Here is a 17272-nt window from a genome sequence, read left to right as displayed (position 1 = left end):
GAATGTCTGGTCTTGCCAGTTAGCTGTGGAGGCTGTACTCCAGTAAGCAAGAACAAAGACTTATGGAAGATGTCCCACTTGTGAAACAGTGTATGATGGAGATTATTCTGGAGGGGCTGTTTTTTTCCCAAAAACAGAAATGTTTATGATTGTTTAGAAACTCATGTTTTGCTTTGCTTTGCTGTTTTGAGAGAGTTCTTCTCTCTAGCCAGGCTGGCCTAGAACTAATGGAAATCCATTCTCAGCTTCCTTAGTGCTGGAATTTTAGGTGGGAACCATCAAACCTGGCCTTGGAAAGTAAGATTCTTTTTAAAGATGCATTTAGTTTTATTTTGTGTGTATGTGTGAATGCCTAATCTATATATGTGTACCACATGCATGCCTGATAACTGAGGAAATCAGAAGAGGCCATTGAATGAATCCTCTGTAACTGGAGTCATAGGTGGTTGTGAACTGTTATATGGATGTTGGGACCCGAACCTGGTTCTCCACAAGCAGCAGGTGCTAAGAGTAGTAAGTGTTGTTAACTGTTGAGCCATCTCTCCAGCACACTGGCAAGTAAGACTCCAGCAAGAAAGTAAAAGTTATTAAATTCTTTCATAACTAATATTTTTTCTCTAATACTGTATTTACAATATTTGGTTAGTGATTATTGGCTCTTGTATCTAGTTTTGGTTGTTCTATTCAGTTTTGAAAAATCTTGAGTTTTGGTTTTTATAGGTCATAGTTCTGACCATAACACTTAAAAGCCACCTGAGGATAAACAGAATGCCTATCTCTCCAAATTGCAAACTTATGTAGTTCAGTATAACACAGTGCCTTTTCCTTTTAATGATTTTTTTCCAATCTTTTAGTCTTTTAAAAATATATACTTTTTAAAAACAAAAAGACATTATAATTTAAACATCAAAATGTCACTGTTTAATGTGACTTCCTGATGTATTAAAGGTACATCAGCATAGGTACATAGTTTATTTAAAACAGGTGTCAATTAAAATAATAATATGGACTATTATGTTTAACTGTCACAGGGTACGTACATATTTGTTAGCTAGAATGTCTTTTACGTAAAGAGTGTTGCATTATTATTTAACTATATAAGTGAGGATATATCTAATACTCCACAGCAGCTCAGTTGCTACAAATATGCCTATTTTGAAGGGAGAGAATAGCATTGTCCAGGGGCTGGAGATAGGCTCAGCGGTTATGAGTACTTTTCTTGTGGAGGATCTAGATTTGGTTGTCGGTACCCGCATGGTGACTTAGAGCCATTTGTAAGTACAGTTCTAGGGGATCTAGTACCTTTCTTGGCCTCTGCAGGTTCCTGCACACATGTGGTTCACAGACATGCACTCAGTCTCATACACGTAAATATATTTAAAAAGCGCCAGCATCTGAAATGTAAGGAACAGAACATGTACAAGTGAGGCATAAATATTGAAATACTGTGAGATGATTTAATCTTTTAATTGATTTCAAATATTTCCTGAAATTTAAAATGTAATAGTGTTTTGAATGGTATAATATACCTTTTGAAAATGTTTACAGTGAGTTATTTTAAGTGAGATATTTTAGGTTTAAAGTTTCATTTAGCTGATATAATATAGTAATAATAGTTCCGTTAGGTTCAAGTTCAGTATGAAGAGAAAAATCTATTCTGTCATATTTATTACCCTACTGGTAGCAGTAAAAATTTGAACTTAGTTTTCCAGTTCTTTGACCTATAGTAATATAATCACTTCATCATGGTCAAAAATCAATTTTGTGTATCTTAGCAATTTAAGTGTTAAGTTTTATAAACATAGTCATTAAACATTCTTTGTTTTGAAAGTATTGTGGTTTTTACTTAATATTTATTATTATTAAGTAGTTTATAGTCCAAATCCACAATACTGTTCAAACCATGAATTACACAGGTATTCAGGAATTACACTTTGGAAATTGTAAACTTTTGAGTGCAATTTTATTGGTTTACAGTGAAGAGTGTAGACTTATTGTATTGTATAGTAGCTAAGAACCAGATTTGAGAACCACACTGCTTGGGTTGAAATTGTCTTTCAATAGGTTTGTGGCCTTCAGGACAGTACTTTCTGTTCCTTAGATTCTTGGGTATCTTATTTACTTTGTTGTTGCTGTGATTAAACACAATGAACAAGCAACTTTGGAAAGGAAATGTTTAATTTAGGGCTTACGGGTGTTAGGGCTACTTAAGAGTCTGTCTTAGTTAGGGTTTTACTGCTGTGAACAGACACCATAACCAAGGCAACTCTTATAAGGAGAACATTTAATTGGGGCTGGCTTACAGGTTCAGAGGTTCAGTCCATTATCATCATGGCTGGAGCATGGCAGCACCCAGGCAGGCATGGTGCAGGAGGAGCTGAGAGTTGTTTATCTTGATCTGAAGGCTGCTAGGAGAAGACTGGCTTCTAAGTAGCCAGAATGAGGGTCTTACAGCCCATGCCCATAGTAACACACTTTCTTCAAGGCCACGCCTACTCTAACGAGGCCACACCTCCAGATAGTGACACTCCCTGGGCCACACACATTCAAAGCACCACACAGAGTCCATGAACTTCATTATGGTGGGGGTCATGAAAGCAAGCAGACAGGGATGCCACTAGATCAGTGGCTGAGAGCTCTCACCTGACACATCCAGAAGGCTGCAGGGACGGGGAGAGGAGTGTGGGCTTTTGAAAGCTCATTTCTGCCCTGCACTACCCCACTCTACCTGGGACATCTCTTCTAACAAAGCTGCACCTCCTAATCCTTCCGAAACAGTTCTGCCAACTGTGAACTAAGTATACATGAGCCTATATTCTCATTCAAACCACCACAAGTCAGTAAAACTAGACATTGGTCTCATAGGACTTTCATGGGAATACATGTGTAAAATATTTAGAACAGATCTGGGTACATGATATATGCATTTAAATATTTGCTACTGTTTCTGTTGTTTCCATGTAAGTAGATTTAAAAGACCATATTTGCTTCTCGCCACTCCTGTAGAATTACCTGTTATGTGGTGTACTGTGTAAATTCAACGTTCTCTGTGAGCCATTTCCTGGTTGATTCATGTTCCTGTTAATTTTTTCTTTTTAAATACATATAATTGTAAATTGCCAAAATAGACTATATTAGTTACATTTCTTTTGCTGTGATTAAAATAGGAACAGAAGCAACTTAAGGAACAAATTTCATTTTGGCTCATGGCTCCAATCTGTAATGGTGGGTGTGGCTTGGCTGCAAGTGGTTGGAGCAGGATGTTGGGTGATTACATTGTTGTTGTTGTTGGCACCCCAGAAATGGAGACACAAACTGGAAGTGGGGCAATGCTGTAGATTCTCTTTGCCTGTCTGCAGTGATCCATGACCTCCCCAAACAGTGTCACCAACTGGGGTCAAGTGTTCAATACATGAACACTCAATACATGAGCCCATTGAAACTTTTTTTTTTTTCATTCAAACAACTGCAGAGACAACGTTTTTGGAAAAAAAAAATGAAAAATACCTTAATAAATGGGAGTGAGTGTAAAATAAAAGCTTTCGTGTATTGAGGTTGACATTTTCAGTTGCTTTAGCTGCTTTGGCAGAGTTTGGTAGTTCCTCAAAGTGCTAAGTATGGACTCAACCAGATGACCTAAGTCTTCTCCTCTTAGAGAAATAAAAGCTGTTTTTTTTCTAAAAAAACAAAAAACAAAACAAAACAAAAAAAAAACAAAACAACAACAACAACAACAAAAAACCCAAAAAACTTGATTATTCATTAGGGTCAGAAGTTCAAAGGATCCAGATGTGTACTACCAGCTGATGAGAAGGTGGACATGCACATGAGACAGCAGTTCTCTAGGACATACTGGTACAATGCCCTGTTATGCACAGAGCAAAAGGCCTCAGGACCCTGAAATTCCTTTTGTTGGGATCATTTGAACTTTTGTCTGTGGCCTAGTGAATAGATGTTTTTCTTTAAAAAAAGGGTCACTTTGTGGGTTATGCTACTGCTGAGAGCAGGAGAACCATATGCTGTGGATGTATACTGTGGCCACTGACCATGCCAGGTTAGGACAAGCATCTAATGGTATTGCAGGCTGATAGATAAGCCCAAGAATTTGCTGATTTACATTTTTACAAAAGGTTGCAGAGGCGGTGTTAATCTGCCTGACTAAAGCTCTGAAGGTTTACATGAGATTGGAGAAACAACCTGATTAAATGTGATAGCTCATGGTCATTCTGTGCCTTTGATGGTATTGATTTCTACAGTTCCTTTGAGGATGCTGATTCATTTTTGGTTTATTCTTCTGGTAGGGTAGGTAAGTTGTAGGACCCCCATTTGGCTCTTCCTAGAAAGATGACTCTTATTCTATGGGTCAGAGAGCAAATGTCAAAATTCTTCCAGTTGCCAAGTATTTCTTTCATTATTTATCCAAATTGGGAAATAATAATTGGGAATAATAATTGGGAAATAACAATAATTGAGAAATAAGCACAAATTCTGTTTGTGGATATGCTACTCCAAATGGTTTGTTGTTGTTTATTTTTTGCTTGATAGATGAAATCCCATTTTGCCATAGTAGAATAACTGGGCTTCATATGTTTCAGCAGTACATGCATTGTGCAATGCCATCAGGGTAAGCATTTTCTCATTGTGAAAACTTACAAAAGCCTGTTTTCTCACCTTTTCAAATACATAGTTAATTATTTTTATCTGTGGTCAAACCCCTTTGATTTGTATCACACTTATTCTTTCCATGAAATTATAGCTCGGAATCCATTGACAAGTTTCTCTGTCTCGCTTCTCCTCTCCTCTTACCATTTTCTGGTATTTAGTACCCTGACTTTTGTGGAATTAACTTTTATATTCCACATATGTGTAAGGCCATGCGATCCTTACCTTTCTGTGTTGTGTTTCACTTAATACGCTGCTTTCCATTCCTAGCCACATTACTGCAAATGACAGAATTTTGTTCTTGAGACACAAACCAGTTTATTACCAGACCACTCTAGCTTCTCTGTTTAGCTAGGAGAATATGGTGGCATTGTTGTCCTTGGCAGTTAGTATCTGTTTAAAGTGAGTGTCTGGTAATTCTCAAATGGTCCCAGTGCTCGTTCCTGCACATGTTCTCCCCCACCTCGTGTGACTTAATTTCTCTCTATGTCTAGTTACTAGTAAATACAGGATTTACAGTAAGGGTGATACATTTAAGAAGGCCAGATAGTAAATATTTTAAGGTTTGATCTATACATTACTGTTTTAAGCATTCCATTCTGCCACTGTAGTACAAAATTTAACATGGACTAAGTCTGTCTTTAGGAGCATGGTTTCAATGAAGCTTTATTTTCAAAGCTAGGTTTCAGGTCAGATAGAGAGTCTGTAAGTATAGCCTGCGCCGCCCCCCCCCCCCCCCCCCCCCAGTTTATACTGTATACTTATGACAGTATTGCTGGGTCCTTCTTCAAGAGGAATCTGGCCTCTTCCTGTCAGGGGTCTAGGTATGTTTCTTACATAATATCTCTGCATTAGAAGATAAGAAGCATGAGCTTTGTAGGAAATAAAATGCTTTACTTCTTGTACAAAAATATCTTCTTCAGTGGGTGTAATGGCATAATATGCCTTTAATCCCAGCATTCAAGAGACAGGCAGACAGATCTCTGGGAGTTCAAGGGTAGCCTAGTCTAAATTGCAACTTCCAGGACAACCAGGGCAGTGTTGAGAGACTTTGTCTTAACCCCTTCCCTTGCTGATTGTTGTGATCTTTTTCCTTTGCTTAGATTTACTTAGAGAGATTAATTTTGTTTTTGTGTTTATATGAAATATGGTATTCCTGTCTTAAAGTACTGTATTGGTGCATATTCAGAATATTTGAGTCAGCAAGAATATATAGCTAAGTGATAAACTGTATAGGGGTAAGCCTTTATTTTATTTTGCTGTGTTCTTCTCCCTTGTTTTAAAATGACTATTCAACAGTTTTATTTTTATTATAAATTATTTAAAGAAGTGGAATTTGGAGATTACAATATCATCAGTGGTATTATAAAGAATGCTTAGTAATGGCAGTAATTGCCATGTAATATGTGTTGTATGTGTGTGCATGCATACATGAAATGTATGTGTGCATGTATGTATATTGTATATATTATATGTGTGTACATGTATACAAGTTTATAATATAACTTTCTCATATCCAGCCCAGATTCTTTTTTCCACACTTTCTGGATCCTTCTATTCCTAATACTTCCCTCTTCTCTCTCCCTTTGTCTACTCTTCCTCTTCTTCCCCCCCCCACCTTTTTAAAAATTTTTTTTAACTCGTTGAGTCTAATTAGCATTGTCCACACTGTAGAAGAAAATGGTTCTCCATCCACCACCAATCATCTGTTGCCAATAGCTACTCAGCTAGGAGTCAAGCCTAATGAGTCCCTCTTTCATTCCTGTTGGAATGTTGACTGGTACCATTCTTGTACAAGTCACCAGAGCTGAGGTGAGTGTAAGTGAGTGCAGACATGCTGTGTTCAAATCCAGTAATTCACAACACTCCTCCCTATCCTTCACCTCTCAACAGTCTTTATCCAGTCTCTTCTGTGTTCTCTGCATCTTGAGTTATTGATACAGATTTCCTGTTTAGGGCTGAGCATTAAATGGTCACTTATTCTCAGCCTTTGAGCACTTATGAGTCTTGACACTCACTGCACAAAGATGCTTCTCTGTCTGACTTTGAGAGAAACATTAATTTCTGTGCATTGTCATAAATATTTATAAGGGACTTTGAGTGCATGTTCACTTAGCAATAGGTTCCACTGTAGGGCCTCTGACTTTCTTTCTAAGCCATGGGCCTTTGACTAGGTTTACAGTGCCATAATAGATTCCTTCTTGTGGAATAAGCCTCAGATCCAATCAGAAAGCAGTTGTCATTGTGTCCTTATAGTACCAATTGACACATATTGCCAGGCTAGTTGAAATTGTAACAGTTAGCATTCTGTAGTAGACTATGTATTCAGTCCTGTTACCCTTTACATCAAAATAGGAGGTCTACTTTTTGGAGAAATCTTCAAAGAGAGCAGAAGGCTGAGCCAGAACTAGAGTCCTACTAGGAGCTTTGAACAATGGGCTGGAGAGGTCCCCATTTGGGATAAATACCCAATTAGGGTGAGTTTCTTTTTATGTGATTTCTAGGAATGTAATTGACATGATCCAAAGGAGAATAGTCCAACGTGAGCTCATGTGAATTGGTGTCATACAATTAGGGCAGTGCTGTTTGAGCTCAGTTTTGTTCTGGCAAAGGGTTGGGGCCTGGCCTAGGGCTGTATTTTTGTGGTATCAGATTGGAGCATTCTAAGGTTGGAAGTTTGGGATCCTAGGCTCAAGAAAATTTCTTAATGTAAACTAGCTGCCTTTGTCGCTTATGAATGGGTTTTAATCTATAAACCCCAGCACTAGAGAGGTGGAGGCAGGAAGATCAGAAGTTAAAGGCCAGCCTGTGCTACATGAGACTATAAGAAGCATTTTAGCCCAAGAAACAACTCCAATATTAATTTTATCAGGAAATAGTTTATTATACTGGCTGGTAAGATCAATGTTCAAAAGTTAGAACTTTAAACTAATTGGCACAGAATGAGAATGGAGGGAGCCATCAGAAAGACATGATCAGTTTCCATGTCCAAAATGATGGGTGGGTATGGGGGTGCTGTGCATTACTGACCAGCTAGCATATAAATACACAGATATTGACCAGTCCATATGTTTGTTTCCTATATTTTCTTTCTGTTAGCCTTTTAGGTCCTCTCTCTTCTCCCTACCATAAGACCTAGTGAAAAATAACAAAACAAAACAAAACAAAACAAAAAACCAGACCTCCTCAGACATTTGATCCTGGGCTTCAGTCTGGGAGTATGAGAGTCATAACAAGCCAGAGATACCCCCTTTTCCTACCTATGCAAACCTAGCACTTCCTGTTGACTTTGTTCCTTTGTTGACTTTCCAGCAATATACATATATACCCACACTGCCAATACTTAGATCTAAATAACAAGCCAGCTGAAGCCCTCAAACTGTGTTTTCCCAGTTTGCTGTCATAGCTTTAAAAAACAATGTGGTAAAATATAATTTATAATCCATAGAAGCTTTTTTTTTTCCCTCTCCTTTTTTTCTGAGCATCAAGACTAAACCTTTTGGAATGATACAGGTTCTTTGAAAGTGACAGAATCTCTCTCAGCTCCTGGTGAACTAGGGTGCCAGAAGATTATAATCGCCAAAGCCACCAAGTCAACGACTTCTAAGTTTGTTATCTCACATCCAGTAAGATTAAGAAAACAGACATGAAGTGTATGTAGATTTAAGAAAAGTGAGAAAAACTCTTGAGTAGAAAAGAAGGGGAATACTGTGCTCTCTTGCCCAGTGGCCTCTTATAAATCATAGGATGCGAATATGGAGGGACTAGGGTAATCTTTATTGAGATTGGTTATTCTCTGAGTATATTGTGGGCTTAACCAGTATGGTTTACTATAGTCTTTGCATGACTCATGGGACCTAAAAGAGTTGATAATAAGCTGCTTGTTTAATCAAGAGTGATGTCATATATATGCTTTGGTCACCTTTGCCTGTTATCTCCACAAACTGTCTTTACTTTTTTTGTAGGCTAGTGGTTTAACTCATTTCCTTGTTTTCAGACTGTGTCTAGCTCAGAATTTACCATGAGCCTGTGGTCCTTACTGCTTATGGAGAACTAACTCCAGCTGCAGGAAATATTCTGTAATTTAAAGTGTGTTTGTAAAAATGTGGTTGGTTTTATATAACTTAATATATAGCCTCTGTTATTTCATTTTTTAAAGTTAGAATTTATTATTTTTAAGTCACGTTAAATGTGTTATGTGTGTGTCTGTGGGTATATGCATTTCAGTGTATGTGCCTGATGCCAGAGGTGTTGGATTCCTTGGAGCTGGAGTTACAGGTAGTTGTGAACCATCTTGGTGCTAGGAACCAGATTCAGATCCTCTATAAGAACAGCAAGTGCTCATACCTACTACAGAGCTATCTCTCTGTATCATTTTATATATTTTAAAATTGTGTGAATATAGGCAAACATGTGACACAGTTCCTATGTGAAAGTCAGAAGAGAAACTGTAGAACTGGTTCTCTCCTTCAACCTTTGTGTGGAACCTAGAGTTCCTAGAGATGGAACTCGGGGCATCACACTTGGCATGGTGGTTTTTGTGTGCTGAGCCACCTCATTGGCCCCAGCCTCCTGTCTTTTTCTTTTTAAAATTACATTTACGTATTTATTTATATGTATGTTAGGGCTCAGATGCACTTTATGGTGTACATATGGGTACCAGAGTTTAAACTCAGATCATCAGGCTTAGTTGAGTAAGTGTCTTTCCCTGCTGAGTCATCATGCTGGCTTATCTTGTCTTCTAACAAGATAATTTCAGTTCTGTTCAGAATTAGTGTGCCAAGGTATGTTGCTTTATTACTTCTACCTTTGTTTTATTATTACTATTATTATTATCTCCTTTTGTAACCTGGCCTTTAAAAAGTGTATGATCACATTGGTGTTAGTTGCATTTTCATCTGTATTTGCTTGGAACTTACATGAACTTTCCATTAAATTAGTGGTATCTTTCTCTTCCCTGAATTCATAATTAGATGCCTATCTTCGTTATTTGAAAGTAAGACACTCTTCCCTGGTGCTGCTTGCTTACTCTTGTGTATTGTGCCTAGAGCTCTGTCTAAGATACTGCCTCTCCTACTCCTGAAGGAGTCCTTCACAGTGCTTTCATTTTCATTACCAGTTCACCCTACAGTTTGTTTAAAAATGTACTGCAACCTTGTTCCCAAACAGTCCTTGTAAGTGTAACTAAAGTTTTAGTGTGTATGGTGTCTTGAATGACAGTGTCTCCCACAGGCTCATATGTTTGGAAGCTTGGTCCCTAGATGGTAAAAGTGCTTGGAAGCAATTGTGGCCTTGTTGGAGGAGATGTGTTACTCTGAGGTTTCAGAAGACTCACACCGTTCCTATTGTGTTCTCTCTGTCTTATGCTTGTGCTCAAGATGTAAGCTCTTAGCTACTGCTTCAGCAGGATGCCTGCCTGCTGCCATGCTCCCCACTGTTGTATTTATGAACTCTAGGCCTTTGGAGCTGAGCCCCCAATTGGCTTTTTCCTTTTTAAGTGTGTTGGTCATGGTGTCTTATTACCGCAGTAGAAAGTAAGACAGTATAGATGCAAAAAGCCCAGCTAAGTAATAAGAGACAGTTTATTCTGGAACCCAATATGGAATCATGTTTCAGGAACACAGATTCAGGTTGTCTCGAATACTGTATTTTGAGGTCATAACAGTTGTAAAGGTTTTTCTTTTTCTTTTTTTTTTTTTTTTCTTTTCATTTGAAGCGTAAAGTTTTTATGGTAACAGAATCATGAGAGTTTATAAGTCAACACACTTCAGATATGTTAGTGGATATATTAGGTAGGCAGGTTATAGCAAAATAGATAAACTTTTGCTATAGGCCGCAGATACAATCTGATGACATTCTTAGCTTTTGGGATAGTTCCCCCAAAAGACATATGAAATAATTACAAGGAAGTTAACATGTTGAGATAAGCAGTAAATGGCTATTTAAAAGTTTAAGATAGATCAAGTAGTTTGGCTCTAGATATGACATTCTATAGTATTCTAACTGCATTCACTGAAGTTCTTACTTAGTTTTGAACTCACTCCTCTTTCACTCCCTTGGAACTTTAGTTCACAGTTACTATGTTTTAGGTTGTGTAGTAGGTTTTCTCTTAAAAATTTTAAAAAGTTGTTATCTAAGTAACAGGGTGACGGGCACTATACTTTATTTTAAATTTATAGGTGTGGATATGTTTGCTTTCTTGCTTGTTGGCTTGTGCACTGCCCGAAGAAGCCAGGACATCAGATCCTTTGGAATGGGAGCTACAAATGGTTGTGAACTACTTGACATAGGGGTGCTATGGATAGAGTCCTAGGTCCTTCTGCAATGGCAGCAATTGCTGCTGAGCTATCAGACCCTAGTCTAACCTCCTCTTCCCTACCTTGTTTGTGACAAGGTCTAAATATGTATCCCTAGCTGGCCCAGACCAGGCTGGCCTTAAACTCACAGAGATCTGCTTGCTTTTGCTTTTGGAGTTCTGGGATTAAAGGTATGTGCTACCATGCCCAGATTTTACATTATTTTAATTAATTTTTAGCTTTTCTTTTAAAGCCATACATGCATTTAATTAAAAAAAATCTTAGTATACATTAATCTTACTGTACATTAGCTTAGTATGCATAAATAAAATAGCTTAGTATACATAAATCTTAATGTACATTAGATTACCATTTTCCAAATCAAATTGAAGAGCATTTGTATACTCGAAGATGGATTGCTTACTATTGTTTTCTTCATTTTTCTTTTTTTTTTTTTAACCAAATTAATTTGCTCTTTGGATTATTTGTCTTAGGAATAGTTATAGACTATTACTCTGCATTGTTGCCTGTATCTTCCTGGAAGGTTATCATATCTTTCACAGAATTCTTGAAGTTTCTTTGTGTGCATGTGTGTACATGTTTGTGTGTAAATCATATGTGCATTTGTGGAGGTCACAGGACAATCCGAGGTGGTTTATTCTGCAGGTGCCTTCTCTTTCTTGTTTAAGACGGTCTTTCATTGACCTGGAACTTAACCAAGTGGACCTGGCAAGCTAGCTCTCAAGCTCCACCTTCCATCATGCCATCACTAGGATTCAAGCATTAGTCACCATACCCGGGTGGCTTTTTTACATGGATTCTGGAGATTTGAATTTAGGTCTTCATACTGTAAAATAAGTGCTTTACTGACTTTAGCTATATCACATGTTTAGATTTCTTTGTGGGTTACTGGTTCTTGCCTTTTGATTGGTGTTCTAGTTTAGTTGTGGACTCCTCTAGGTGGTGGTAGTCCATACTGCAAGAATGGAGAGAAGACAGTAGGTGAGCATTCCTAACTGTTTTCCATCTGATCTTTAGCCAGCAGATTGTATGGGAAGGGCAAACATAGCCAGTTGTTTCAAAGCTTAGTTTTACTCCTTTGGTCAAGTGGTCAGTCTTTGAGATTTATGGTGATGTTTTTTTCTTTTCTTGCTCTCTCTATAGCAGACAGGCTCACAAATAGCAAAGTCACTGTATCTTGCATTTCTTTTGTGCACTTCCTAGGTCAAAGGTAGGTTACTATAAATCCTTTGTGTATGTGTAGATTTCTTCCTTTTTATAACACAGAATCAAAATCAGATAAGCTTTGTTCCTTTTACTTAATAGTTAAGCAAATGGACCTGTCAATTACCTGAACAAGGAAACTTCTCAACAAAAGTTCTAACTTCAAGAGTCATGATGATATACTTGAAGACATGTTAAAAAGATGAAGTATTCATAATGAGATACATACTTACAGTAGCCCCTTCCCAATGCTATTGGGTACAGATCCTCACTGCAAGCCTGGCTGCTTTCTGAGCTCAGACTTGGAAAATAGAGCCTTTTCTTTCCCTTTTCCTTTATATAGAGGTCCAAATACGAGGCCTGCTTGCCCTGACTTTGCTCATTCTCACCCTCTGCAGACTTGAAGACTTCTATTGCTGAATCTCCTTCGGTCCTCAAGTTCTACCTCAGAAAGCATCTCTCTGTCTCCTTCTTCCTCTTCCCAGCGGTTGCTGAGATTTACAGTGTGCCATCCCTGTTGTTTGTCTCATTAAAATTGTTCTCAAATTTCCTTCTGAGTCCATTTCAGAATTATTCTAAAAACCAAGAATGATGGTAACAAAATTTAATTCATACCAAAGTATAACGATCTTAGTATTTCAGGGGAATAAAAGAGTATCTTACAATATATCTCATTAATATTTGTCTTTTGATAAAAATCTGAATGTTACTGGGGGAATTTAGGGTTCCCTTTTGTGGGTACTTAGACTCATTAACAGAGTGTAAAAGCAGGGACACTGAGCTGGCACAGTGTATAAAGGTGTTTGCTGGCAAGTATATTTGGACCTGAGTTCTGTCTTTGGAATCCTAACCCCACTCTAGTTGGTGGAAGGAAATAACTGACTGACTCCTGAAACTTGTCCTTGCCCTTAAGGAAGCTAGGGGACCATTTTCTAAATTTTGATAGAAAACCAGCAGGGCAGGCAAGTTGGAAGGTGGAAGAAGAGGAAGAAGAGGAAGAATTTCTCTTCTACTTGTTGTGCTTTTTCTGTTAAGGTTAATGAAAGCTGCCATGTCCTTCTATACAGCTGCTAGGTGGAAGAGAGCCATGAGCTTGGTGATCTATATGGAGTCAGTTAAAGCACTCCCAAGCGCAGGAGTGGGGAGGTGAGTTAAAGCACTCCCAAGCGCAGGAGTGGGGAGGTGAGTTAAAGCACTCCCAAGCGCAGGAGTGGGTAGGTGAGTTGAAGGAAAGGCCCAGAGAGCCCTGGGTCCAGGAAGTACATGGTACACTAACATTGCTGCTCTGACAAGAGACCCATGTGAGGAAAGGCTCTTGGTTGTTCTGTGCAAACGATTTCTTGGTGCTGCTTTCATTTAGATGATTTACTCTTCTTACCTCCTTGGAAGTTAACTTTGAATTTCGTTCTTCCATAGCCAGCCTTCCGGTTCTAGAATCCTGGTGATCCTTTTGGAACATCAGAAATCTTTAGATTATTCAAGCTAAGATATTTTGTATATTGGTCCTGAGGGTGGAAGAGCTCCTGTTAATCCCAAAATGTATTTCTCTAATTTTTGGTATAGACACTTTAAAGGGATATTTTTTCTGGCATTACAGTAGCTTACTACGAAAAGAGTTGTTAGAATAATCTTACCAAAGTGAAACCACGTTGTAATCCAGTAGTTTGTGTTTACACGATTGAATATGGAATTTAAAAATTAAAAGTTTGCTTTGGTTTATTATTAAGATTTTCACAGTATATTCTTTTAGTTATTATGTAACCCAAGTTCAAATTCTTGTTTCTATCTTAAGGATAAAAGGAGAAGAGATTTGAGTTTTTTAGCCACTGTGCATTCCTAACATAAAATCCTGAATAGATTAAATAGCTTTAATTGTCAAAATAGTTTCAAAATAATTAGTGATATAATTATATTCCTTTAACTTTCGATGTCTGTTGGATCAAGTAATTTATTTTGGCTTTAAGAGTTAATTATAATGAGAGGATATTTAATAACCTCTAGCATATGACAGCTTCAAAATATAAATATGGAAATTTATTATAAAAAAGGGCACATCATTGTTAATGCAGGCCTTTTATCTCTAGGAAATGGAACTCATATCAAGCTCTGAGTCTCAAGGGAGAATATTTGGGGGAGGGAGTAGCTAGGCTTGCTTCATTCTTTGTGTACATCAGAAAACTATCTTAGCAAGCTAGACTGCCAGGTCTGGAAAAAAAAAAAAAAAAGGTAGTAGAGACACACAAAATTTTTTGCAAAGCTATGTACAGTATTGAAACTAGTAGTTTCTAGTACTTTAATTTTTATTATATTGCTCCCAACTGTTTATGACCTTTGTTTAAAAAATATGCTTTCTCATAAGGAATCTGTTTCACTGCAGTAGCAATTTAGATTTAGCTTATTAGGCACCTGTTCACCACAATAGTATTGTCTGTCAAGAACAAGACAGATTTAACCATCGTGGTTTATGAAATTGGTGCCTGTGTTTGTTTAATTAGAAACCTCTGTTTCTAATTTCTAGAAACTGGAGGGGAAGATTGTCTGTATTTATCATTGAAAGATACTTTATACTCATATTGATGAGCAGAATCTACTTCAGATCCCAGAGTCATGTTCACTTATCAGAAGAAGTCTAGACTGCACCTTTTAAAAAAGTACATTTTTTAAATTAGTTTTCTTTAAAAAAATGAGAAGTTGTATAACCATTAGATGTACTTTTACTCGTGTAATACTGAAATTCCTCAGATATAAATCTTTTCACTAGTATCTTCATTTTTATGTTACATACACACACACACACACACACACACACATATATATATAAAAATTGCATGAACATTTAAGCATGCATTCACTGTAGGAAGTATAGAGCATGCTAATGGTCTCAAGGGAATTTAGAATAAATTAACTGTAAATTACCTGAATTCATTACTAAGGAACAAAGACCTTTTTATCTTTTTCAGGCTATAATTTATGAATAAGCAAAAATTACTATTCCTACTTGTCTTTCAAACTTTAAGTAGCAATGCTAGTTACAACTGATTTATCACTATTCATTAAGTACTCATTGAGAACCATCAATGTATTGTTATGTACAGGAAATAAAAAGAAACCTGAATCCTAGAGATGAGTGGCCTGATTAGGACAATAAATACAAGTCACTGCTGCTGTGAATATCGTACTACAGATGCCTAGTCAATTCTGTGCCTTAGAATGTATAAAGATGAAGTAGGAAAATGTTTTAGTTGCTAGAAACAACACGAAGTAAAGTTGGTTTGGTTGGAAAGGATTTTATAAATATGTTGGAATTCAAAACAAAGATATAGTAGGTAAGAGAGTACAAACTTTGGAGTGGTTACGGAACTTATGGACTGGAGATTTGAATAATATGTACTAGGACTAGATTGTGATAGGCAGAAAGCAGAGAATTTAAGACTTACTTTGTAGAGTTAATAACTTTAAACAAGGTCGAGTAAAGGATCAGTTAATACATCCATAGAAACAAAAAGAGAGGAAGGAAAGTGAAGAATTTAGTCAAGGAGCATGACAAAAGAAACGGCTCAGGATCACATTATAGCAGGGTTGGCCAGGAAGTGGGGAGAATTGTATCAGCTTTGGTGTTAAGGGTGGAGTGCTTCCTTGCTGGATTACTTGATTGTGGAATGCTTTGAACCTGACACACAAGCTGTGTTAAACTCCAATCTGTTGGAGACCACTTCTGCTTACTGCTGCCTCTGGTAAGGCGCTGTTGATAGAGAAGTGGTTTTCCCTTCATTCACAGGCTTTTGTCCTTGTACCATACAGCCTGGTGCATGCCTTCTGTACTCTCACCTGACATCTTTTTTCCATTTAAATTTTTACAACTTTGAATAATGTACCCCCAACAAGCTTGTGTGCATGCACGCGGTCAGTTTTTGTGGGTATCTTACTTCCTTCCACTTTGAGGTCTAGGGTTATAGTAAAGCATTTTACCTGCTGGACCATCTCTGTGGTCATTTCTTCTGATGTTTTCCTTTTCTATGCCTTTCTCATTTCTTGAATACATAGGCTGCCTTTATAATGCCAGAGTTTTCAAAAATCGAATGCTGGTTTCAGCAAATTCTGGTTGGTAGTGTTAGAGGAAAGAGCCTGGCAGGTGTGGGAAAGGAGCCAACTAAAAACTGCTACTTATTAAAATTAGATGTATTAAGGGAGATAGAATCGTTTTCTTGTGCAGAGGAGTTACCTCATTTTGTAGAGTGTGTAACATGTAAGCATAAGGATCAAAATTCCATCCCCAGGACCTAGGAAACCAGTATAATGATGTGGGCTTATAACTCTAGTACTGGCGGGGCTGAAGCCAGCAGGTCCATGTAGTTTACTGGCCAGCCAGTGGCAGCAACAGAGCTCATTGAAACCATAGAGGTGGGCTGACTGGCCCAAGCCCGTGAGGCTGAGGTGGAAGCTAATATTCTCTTAACCTGGTTGTGCTATGGAGCCACCCTGTAGGATGCGTCCCACCATCTTCATTCCACTCTGCTCTTTCGTCCACTCTGCTCATGTTTCCACTGCTGTAATTCTATAATCTCTCTTACCAAGCAAATGATCAAGCAAGATCTTTAGTGTACTGTTAACACTCCTAGGCTTTTGTATAGAATGAAAAATTTCCAAATCAGTAAGTTTTGATACCATTTGCTTAACAGTTCCTTTCTCTGTGTGTGTCTCTTGCTGACTCACTCATTGTGTGTTTTTGTTTTAGGTAGTAAGGTACCCTCGAGCTGCTTAGGGTCTTTTCACCTAAAGATCAGTTGCACTGGTTGCACATTCAGCCTTCAGCCACAATGTATCTTCTTAGATTAATTAGTTTTCTTTGTGTGACTTACATCAGCCTTACATTTACTTATATATTTTTAACATATTAAATTTTGTTTTTATAAAAGAACTTGCAAATAACATAATCCAATGAAATTGACCAAACCTAGACCCTGTACGTTGCAGTATATGTCTGTACAGTTAAAATAGTTATTTTAAAGCTGTGGAGTTTCACACTGGATTTTGCACTTTCACCTTTAAATATTTTTATGCACCTGTCTACCACCAAAACCTGGGAAAAT

At 37.6% G+C, this 17272-nt stretch overlaps 1 protein-coding gene across 5 annotated transcripts in view; it reads left to right on the top strand.

Annotated features, from left to right (window-relative positions):
* Window positions 1-17272, top strand: part of Rngtt (RNA guanylyltransferase and 5'-phosphatase) — a 193806-nt gene that overhangs the window by 85143 nt on the left and 91391 nt on the right. The window contains exon 14 of one of the 5 annotated variants that reach the window (XM_076924004.1): window positions 12581-12732. The exons of the other annotated variants lie outside the window; for them this stretch is intronic. Coding sequence (XP_076780119.1) covers window positions 12581-12602 — 22 coding nt within the window. The 3' untranslated portion in view covers window positions 12603-12732. Of the gene's footprint in view, window positions 1-12580; window positions 12733-17272 lie in introns of those variants that run through there. 5 annotated transcript variants of the gene reach the window in all.

The sequence above is a fragment of the Arvicanthis niloticus genome, chromosome 25 (assembly GCF_011762505.2).
Source record: "Arvicanthis niloticus isolate mArvNil1 chromosome 25, mArvNil1.pat.X, whole genome shotgun sequence".
In the NCBI taxonomy this organism is placed as follows: domain Eukaryota; kingdom Metazoa; phylum Chordata; class Mammalia; order Rodentia; family Muridae; genus Arvicanthis; species Arvicanthis niloticus.
The sequence above is the reverse complement of the archived record's forward strand: the minus strand, read 5'-3'. Positions and strand labels throughout refer to the sequence as shown.